General features: G+C 39.5%; 2 protein-coding genes across 2 annotated transcripts; both read left to right on the top strand.

Annotated features, from left to right (window-relative positions):
• The first annotated feature begins 350 nt into the window (after positions 1 to 350).
• LOC145460173 (uncharacterized) lies at positions 351 to 4,911 on the top strand. The gene is made up of 3 exons (XM_081444906.1): positions 351 to 609; positions 2,938 to 3,381; positions 4,703 to 4,911. The coding sequence occupies exons 1-3, from the start codon at positions 351 to 353 to the stop codon at positions 4,909 to 4,911; spliced, it is 912 nt and encodes a 303-aa protein (XP_081301032.1).
• A 3,452-nt stretch (positions 4,912 to 8,363) lies between these two features.
• On the top strand, positions 8,364 to 9,253 carry LOC145502552 (uncharacterized). Its single transcript, XM_081481880.1, has one exon. The coding sequence runs from the start codon at positions 8,402 to 8,404 to the stop codon at positions 9,251 to 9,253; it is 852 nt and encodes a 283-aa protein (XP_081338006.1). The 5' UTR covers positions 8,364 to 8,401.
• The last annotated feature ends 216 nt before the right edge of the window (positions 9,254 to 9,469 follow it).

Below are 9,469 nucleotides of genomic sequence, written 5' to 3'. Positions count from 1 at the left end.
AGTCTGGAACAAAGTCCAGGGGTATTTGTGTAAGGTGAGTGTGAGCTCAGCGTCGTGTCATCTGCGAAGATGTCCACAGTAGTGGGCTGCGATACTGCCTCCGGGAGGTCGTTTATATGCACTAGGAAAAGAAGAGGAGAGAGTGCGGATCCCTGTGGTACTCCGTGCGTCAAAGCCTGGGGCGAGGATTGTGCACTCCGGATAACCGTGCGCTGCGTTCGGTTTTGAAGGAATGAACGCACAAGGACCAGGCTGTTGTCCTCTAGACCATAAATGCGCAGTTTTTCAATCAATAACTCATGGTGAACAAGATCGAAGGCCTTCTGGAAGTCGGCGAAAACTAAGCCATTATGTCATCCACAAACTCCGTGATTGGACAATCGATTCACTCCAACAGTAAATTTAACAAAGTAAATCAGTTACGTTGTCTCATTCTGTCTTCCGGACTGTGTGTTCCGCTGTCTCTGTTCAAGAGTCTTGCACAGTTTTTTCCACTTTCTAAGTTGGAGATGGACGTTTTCACCATGAAGATTTTGACCCCTCTCCTCGTTATCGCTCTGATGACAACCTGTGTTGTGCTTGAGAAAGTTCATCATGAAAGCAAGAACGGTAAGAAAAAACGTTTCTTTCCTGTAGTCTAACTGACCGCTTATCCTGCACATCTACCGGAAAAGGATAAAAAGGAATCATAGAGGAACTAAGATGTCCTGTTTTTCGTAATCAGTTTTGTTCAAGTTCTTATAGGTTCTCAGAGCTCTTACGTCTATTTTCGTTTTCTTACCTTTCAACTAAGACTTCTTTTAATACTGGCAAACGAATTTTGACCGAATTTGTTAAAGGAAGATACCTTTATCGATTTATCACACGATCTAGTATGAACATGTTGAGAAACTGGACCTGATTCACGAAATTAAAAGATGAAACAAACACTCACAAATGCCAAAAATATTTCGCTAGGACTTCAATAGTCCCTAACGTTAGAAAATGTTTGTTTTTAACGACATTTCAAAGCATCATTTAACATTGGCATTTCTATATTTATTATCAGGGGATAGATCTTCCCCCAGTTAGATCGGACAGTTTAACATTTAAATGTTTGATTTCGTTCGCGTCGACTAGCGCGCAGTGGTTTTGATCGCTCGTATCGAGATTTTAGGTAATTAAATTTGGATTAGCCAAATTAGAAATTATATGAAGAAAATGTTTTTCACACTCTAATCAAACGAAAAGCGAATTAAGATCGAAAATATCTCGTTGCACGCTTAAGGTTCCTCTTCGCCTTGAAATAGAATATCTTAGAAGGTTTCTCTGTCCATGTTTTGAAATCCAAGAACGTTTTACCTGCTTCTGTCACAAATCTCCATACAATGAATTACTCACACATTGAATTTAATTTAGCTTCATTTGGCCAAATATATAATTTTACAGCGTGATTCGACAACCTATTCAATAAACGAAATACCTGAAAGCATTTTTTAGCATAAGCAAAAAAATTGCACCATACTCCATGTGTGTTTACTTAATAACAGCGAGTTCAAAGATCCTAAATTTCGCGTTGGCGCAGTTTAGATTTCGTTTTTAAATGTGATTTTCAAGCGTTCGTTAAAAATATTTTGCCCTCTCTACTTGTTATCGTTTTGATGGCATTGAGTGTTGTCACTGAGAGACTTCGCATGGAAAAGACAAATGGTAAGAGAAACGTTGCTTTCATACTTTTGTATCACTTGTGTGAAGTACTTTTGTATTTCAACTAATCTATTTGGATGATTTGACCTGCACAAACAGACATTGGAATAGAGCGAAATAAAGACTCAATCAAAGAACTTCTCTAATCATTAATCACCAATGATCGCGAATATCATATTTAATCTCGTTTTGTTCAAGCATTCGCTTGCTCTCAACTTTCCTCCTCCCTCCCTATACATTTCCCAAGAATTTATCATGGCGCGTTTTGATTCTAAAGGGGTTTAAAATAGCAATAGCAGTTTGCCATTTCATAATAGAGTAGACCTTATGTAACAGGCCGAGACTGGGCTGTGCAGATGGGTTGTGCTTTAGTTTTATACTTGTTTCACGTAGTAATTCGACAACCTTGGAGGGTGTTCAGCGTTGCATTTTGTATCGACCGAGTGTTGGCCGACTGTCGACCGAGTGTCGGCCTATACGTGGTGAATAATCGGCGAAGTGTCCACAAAGTGTCGGCAACGTAGGGGCGAGGTATCGGTGAACTAAAATCTCTCGACACGCACCCCGTCTGACTATTGACCAATTGTTGGCCAACTATCGACCGACTATCGACCAGAACATCAACCGATATATCGGTCAAGACTACCTAAAGTAAACATGATCCGCTGGGTCCTCACACTGCTTTTGATGGATGGGGTCACTCAAATTTTAATATTTTCCTTCAGTAGGTTCACAAAGATATCAGACTTTGATGGTACAAGCTTGGCATTGTTCCCCGGGATCTATGGAAGACAGAGGAGCCGGGAGTGCCTGCATTTACCCTGTATACAAGCTACATACACTCACTGAGAATAGATATTTCATTCTAAGCCTAACATGTTTTGTGTTATTTTTACGAAACATCTTTAACCATACCATGTTTCCTTTATTTTCGAGCCTGTCTATCCAAATTTTCGAGATGTCTCAAAACCTTTTTTAATTTACTGTCGACGGTGGAAAGAAAACTTATGTTTAAGTTAATTAGGGGTGATGTGGATGAAATGTAACTTTGTGAATTCTTAGCTACTTTGAACTGAAAACCAATGTTGAATGAAATGCTACGCGTCAGCTTCTAGCTGTCTACAGTACTCAACAATGACATGATAAATCCACACCGTAAGAGAATACTGCCCTAATAATGCCGTAATGATGATGATGATGATGATGATGATGATCAAGAGAATAATGCGCGATTTTCCCTACTTTTCCTAGATATCACGACAGGCCGACAAAAGCTGTCCTTTAACGGCTATATGCTGGAAGATGCGAAGATGTTGTCATATTATGGCCGCAGCGCTGGTGATATCGTCGATCTGCAGACAAAATGCACTGAGTGTGATCAGTCTTGTGATGTCGTACACAATAACCGGGGTCTTCGCAAAAGACGAGGTATCACCAAGACAAAAACCGTCTTCGACCATCAATCAAAACCAGATTTCATGGCCGCATGTGGTAAAGATTTCTTTTTGAATGGGAAATTTCCGGAGGGATTTGAAGAGACCGATTCCAAAAAATTTTTATGCCAGACATACGAGGAGGACCCGCCATATTTCGCCACTAAGTTTGACACAACTAGAAAAACTGCAGACTTTTCAGCCTACAAGCCGAACATCGGATATCATGATAGACCCCCCTGGAAGGATTTGTATGAGCACGGTACATGTATAAGCTATATGATACTTATATGTATTTCTCCTCCCATATTCCTTCAGCCTGGGCTTTTTTATGCTGCTTTCTTCATCAATATCCAAAGTTTAGAGGTATGAAGAACAAACCTGACCTCGGTTGTTCCGTGGATAAATCGCAAAACCCTTGTTTCCACAGACACAGTAAATGTTCAACCGGACAAATACTCCTTGAAAAAGTAAAACTGGCACAACTTCGTATAGTTCCATATCATTGGTCTAAAAGTTCTCGTCATTTTTGTGTGTTGAAAGGTTACCACACAGCAAAAGTATAACCTATGAAAAATATCCTTGATTTTAGCTTTAAGTGCTAATAACTCAAAAGTGAATTCGGTGACCCCCATTTTTTATAATCGAGTTCTGATCAGCATGCAATGTTACAGCTATTAGCAAAGTTACCAAAAATTCTATTCGAGGGGCGCCTAAATTTTCAAAACATTATGGTGATTCTAAACCTCTCCAATAGAATTACTTTGAACTTTGCAAAACGTTGTACCATAACATGGTGATCATAGCCCAGTAATAAAAAATGGGGGTCACCAAATTAACTTTTAAGTTATTAGCTCTTAAAGGTATAATGAAGGCTGTTTTTAACGGGTTATACTGTTGCTATGGTAACCTTTCAGCTTACAAAAATGATGACAATATGTTGACCAATGCTAGAGTTTTAGTTTGATTTCATTATTGTAGCAGCATTGGATAAAGACTGGCAGTGATGACCCTTCAAAGTTTAAGGACTAGGAAATGATGGAAACTGTAACCAGCCACTTTAAGTTACATGAGAGTAAATTTAACGAGCTTTCGTAATGTCCTCATATGCATACCATTGCCACGGTCTTTGCCCTCATCATCAGTCAATATCACAAACAAACATTCAAAGCTCATTTCAGTCATCTTTTATATGTCGCCTTGTATAGGGGGTATGGGAGACATGCTCCCCCAGAGATCTATGAATATTGAGAACTTCTAATACACAATTTGCTGCATTTTCAGACAAAAACAGCAAAGCTATAGCATGTTTAAATTTATGATTTTGCAACATATTTGAGCCTCCTACCTTACTTACCCTGAAGTGAGCATCTCCTGTTATTGTGAGGCTGATTTTAAGTTGGGCACCCCCCACCACCCTCGTTAAATCCTCCTACACCCCTCCCTTCCCTGGACCATAAATACAGACTGGTCCCTTATCTAAGAATGAATTCTGAAAGATGAAATGAGACGTTCAGCATTGATTCTAGGATGTCCACAGATGGCTAATGTTCCTGTGTCAATTTCCCGTATTTTTCCAACAGGACTTTACGATAAAAATAATAATGGAATACAGTGGTACGGAATTGGCACAAGGTGTGCCCAGTCAAGGTATCCTTACTCAGCTGTAGCATCCACACAAGGCACAGACAAGACTTATTACAGGGCAGGAAAGACATTCAGGGTTGACCGAGGTCACCTCAATCCTTCAGGCAAGTGGAAGCTAGTCTGTTCGGAATTGTTAAAGAAATAAAAACGAGCCCGAGTGCATTGTCGAGTTATATAAGGATGCGGCAATTTTCAAAAACACGAGAGAACTGCACAGAGAAACACGAAGCGCAGCCGAGTGCTTCTTGCACTTCGCGAGTGTTTCTAATATTCTCAAGTGCTTATAGAACTTAACAATGCATACGGGCAAGTTCTTTATATATTATAAAATGTTAAAGAAGTAAACCAATTTCTATATATTAAAATTCAGCCTAACACAATAGACCTCAGCACGAGGCTCTGGGGAATAAACCCCATAAACTCTGTAGTTATTCCCCAGAGCCTCGTGCTGAGGTCTATTGTTTAACCCTTTGAACACCAAACTGAAACCAAAAAATACCGTTTTTAACCGTTTAGTCAGGTTTTTTAGCTGCCATGACGCTAAATAAGCCTAAGTTTTGCTAAGAAAGCTTTTTTTACTAAAAGGAGAGATTTTTCGAGGATTAGGCCATTAACCGTTCTCAATTTTGTTTGTTTCTCCCTTTCCTTTCTGTTTTTCTCCGCCCTTTTTACACTGGCTACCTTTTGCGTTGTATGTTCTTTCTGGCTGCCGTGAAAAGTTGGATGTTAATTACGGGCGAAGCCTAGAAATGGACCTTGATCAATCATAGGCGTAATGGACCATTTTACCACCGTTTTTGCACCAAAACTGATAACGTTGTTTTTCGATTTGCGACGTGGGAATGTCGTCGATGTCTAAAGCTGACCATTGTACGGAAAGGTCCAGCCTAGTACTACTATCTGCTTATCAAGAATATCTGATGACATTTAAATTGATGACGTCACAACTGGTACAAAGAGCATGACCATTAAGTGGCCGTATATGGCCACTTGGACGTCAAAGGGTTAAGGCTGAATTTTAATATATCGAAATTGGTCTATTGCATGAGCTCCAGCTCATGACGTAAACAGAGTGAATTATAACTCAACAGAGCACGCGCGTGACGTAAGCAGAGTACTTTAAGGACTTATATTGAAATGGAATTGACCAATCATAGCGCACGCAGTTCCTCCCAGATTTTATAATGTGGAATAAGTCACGCTCACTTTAACCATAGAAAGCTTCAATGGATGGCTCAACCAACCCCTTACTTTGTTTATTAGACCTCAACCTTGAGCCGTTTGCAAAGCATTTGCCATAAGCTTTTGCGAAACTGTTCCGAGGCAGCTGCTACAAACTTTTTCTTAGTTGCAGCATGACAGCCTTCCCACCCACGTTAAAATCAATACTGGATAAAGGTTATTTGCGGGCTAGGAAGTCCGTATAGTGAAAAATTGTAACCGAGGTCTTGAATCTGAAAATCTACATTTTCAAGACCTCGGTCACAGTTTTTCACTATACGGGCCTACCCTTAGCCGGTAAATAACTTTTTTTTTCCTACTTAAGTTTGTTTGGGCAATCTCAATGTAAACCAAAAGATTGTGTTGCAAAATCTTTGTTTACGCACACATCCAGCTGACTCGATCGGTGAAAATCATTTGCTAAATACTGTATGCACTTTACACAGCCAAACAAAATGACTTCGCTACGGTGAGCCATAATCGTGGAAAACTTCGTCTAAAAAGAGAGAAAAGCATAAAAAATGTAACACCAACAAGAGCATGAAAATTGGATAAAAATCATCCATATGCATGAAATTTCTTTCAGCCGAAGATCTATTTCGACTTCGGAGTTTGTTAACCATAAGCTATATTATAAACTTTAAGTCAACTTCTCTGACTGAAAAGGACTTACATGGCAAATTTTCTAGCTGACTATATTTGTATTTAAAGTATTAATAACCTTTACTTTGATTATATTCTTACACCATTTATTTTGACAAACGGTGGGCGAAAGTGAAATCAATTAAATGTGTTAGGTGGCCCCATGTTTACGGCACAACATAGTACTGCGAGAATTTATAATTTCACTGTTGTTTATTAAAGCATCTCATTTTTTTGAATGGTGGAAAACAGCATTTTATTTTGCCAAAAAGTAAAAGAGCAGCACGGTGTTTTAAGTGATAACTGGAGACTGAAAAGCAGCGACTTGCAGCTAATCTCAAATGGCATGAAAATCAGAGCGAATACACACGTACACAACCATCAACAAACCACAGCCGTAATTATAAAAACTGGACTTTGATTCTGTCAATACAGAGAATGAACCCTCGCCTTTTGTAGAACTTCATGGCCTTTAATTCCACTGCTAAATTTTTCTTTTCCATTTACAACGGTTGTTGAGCAACTATACCTTTTTTTGAGATGTTTTTTTTAATGATTTTTTGAGATGATCTCGGATCAATTGCGTTACCGTGCCCGTGGAGAGAGATAAGAAAATCCGGACCGTGCTTAGAACCAATCAGATTGCAGGATTCGTTACCGTGCCGTCTCAACAAAAAAAACAAAAAAAAAAACAAAAAAAATGCTATTATTATGCATCTGGGCCGCCAGCACCAGATTACATAGCAAAACAGTTTCGTATTTCAATGGGACTACCATTATTAAATGTAGGCCTCACGGTATTATCCACTTGCATTTCCATAATATAAACACCTTACATCTAGATCAAGAGTTGGATATGGTATTAGTGATTGCTCGGACGACAAACACATAAGGATTACAGTTTTGTGGAGTACAAAGTTTTGAAATGTATGCCAGAAATACAAGTTTAGGGGTATTGAACGGTCTTTGCGAGCATTTGCGAGCTAGCCGACACCATCGTGATAGCATTACTTTTTTCGAGCATACAAGCAGTTGAGCTGCATGAACTTGCAAGCAGCGAGTAAATTTCAAATGAAACCACGAAAAAGATTTTGATCATGGGCATGTGAGCTTCACCAGAAACTGTTCAATATGTTACTAAAATTTTGCGAGCAATCCTAGCGACGTTTCGCGAGGACCTTAAAACTACCCTGCATAAAGTGAAGAAAAACGAGGCTCAATATGAAGACCAAATGAAAACCAATAGAGTGGTTGCGTTGGAAAAAGGACAATGAGCCAAAACTTAATATGTCTTTTGTTTCAGTGTTAATTTTAGAAGCCCTTTGCCTCCACCGATTTTAAAAAATTCCCGAGCCAGGGGGGGGGGGGGGGGGTGACAACTCTAACAAACGCTGTTCGAGCAGTACTATGTGTGAATAAAAAGTCCTCCCGAAAATTTCGAACATCGTCCCGACTTTTTTTGACATTCTCGAAAAATCTCAAGCTCCCGGAATTTTAACTACGTTACTTCATGTTTCCCGAAAATTTTCCCGAGTCTCCGATCCCGATTCCGGGCAAAATCTTCAGATTCCCGGAAGAATTTTGTTTTTCTTCCGAAACAGGCCTTCTTAGAGTTGACGTCCTCCGTCCAGCTATCAACAAAGTTGTTGCACCCTTTGGAAATTTTAACAAAAGACCAAAAGCATCAAAGGCATCAAGCCAAACAGCCAATCCATTTCTTAACACATCTACGTGTTAATTGTAACCTAGAAATAAATCTTCTCTTTGCAGGGATGAACAGCAACAACGTCAACAGAATGACAGCGAGTCTCACTTACACCAATATAGTGCCACAATTTTCTGATCTCAATCAAGAAGCCTGGCGACTGGCAGAAATCGCCATTCGGGACCAGTTTGTGGGGACAAAATGCGACCCCAAGAGTACTTACCTACTTACTGGCACCGTGCCCTCACAAATGTATCTAGGCTATGACGCGGATTATGTTAACACGGAAAAGGACAAAATACCAAAATATAAATACCCCGAAATTTGCAGGGGAAGAACTTGGTTGTGTAATACGAAATACAAAGTAAATATCCCAGCCTACATGTGGACTGCGGGCGCATGCTATGACTTGACAGGAAATTGTGCGACGTTTTCGGTTTTGGCTAAGAATGACGGTCACGAAAATTCTGTAGGGTTTTACAACCTCGTCACATTGGAAAAATTTCTTGGTGCCAAATCCTTGATTTTAAGCACATGCTGGGCAAACAAGAAGGATGATGAGGATTCCGTTTTAAATCGTTATCACCGGCAAACACAAAAAGATCAGAAACTAATCGACCGCGCTAGCAAAGCAAGCGTTAAGCTTTTTCCTGGGTGTACCAAAGAAAATACTGATTATTCACAAGCACTTGTAAATTACTTCAAGAGGAGAGGTTGGTCCCGTTTCCTGCACAGCTATATTCCTCCTTACGTTGAGAAGAAACGACAACAGTTAATCCAAAAGTTGGAAAACATGAAGAAAAGTTTCCCATATTTCATTAATCTTCTAGAGAACATACGGATGGCAGTCGTCAATCTGGATAATACTGTGGAAAGCGATTTAACAGCGACACTGTTGTCTAACTGCGATGTGAATTGATTATCGAGCAGATTATTCCAGACAAAAGTCGATTTTATACTCGTGACGGCAAGATGCATATCATTTATTGGATTACAAAGCAGTACATAGGTACAGTTGACACCAGCAAAATAGGAACATTAGTTTACATTTATTATCTCATTAGGATACCTGTCAATCGTTCTGACCGAGCCATAGAAATTAAAAAGCTCAGAATATAGGAAGAACTTTGAAAAG

This window comes from Orbicella franksi, chromosome 11, assembly GCF_964199315.1.
Source record: "Orbicella franksi chromosome 11, jaOrbFran1.1, whole genome shotgun sequence".
In the NCBI taxonomy this organism is placed as follows: domain Eukaryota; kingdom Metazoa; phylum Cnidaria; class Anthozoa; order Scleractinia; family Merulinidae; genus Orbicella; species Orbicella franksi.
The sequence above is the reverse complement of the archived record's forward strand: the minus strand, read 5'-3'. Positions and strand labels throughout refer to the sequence as shown.

Excerpts from the sequence above, each read along its gene's own strand:
- LOC145460173 (XM_081444906.1), top strand. The coding sequence starts at position 351 with ATGTCATCCACAAACTCCGTGATTGGACAATCGATTCACTCCAACAGT. Across the intron at positions 610-2,937 it reads TCATCATGAAAGCAAGAACG|ATATCACGACAGGCCGACAA; the intron begins GTAAGAAAAAAC and ends TACTTTTCCTAG. Across the intron at positions 3,382-4,702 it reads GAAGGATTTGTATGAGCACG|GACTTTACGATAAAAATAAT; the intron begins GTACATGTATAA and ends TTTTTCCAACAG.
- LOC145502552 (XM_081481880.1), top strand. The coding sequence starts at position 8,402 with ATGAACAGCAACAACGTCAACAGAATGACAGCGAGTCTCACTTACACC.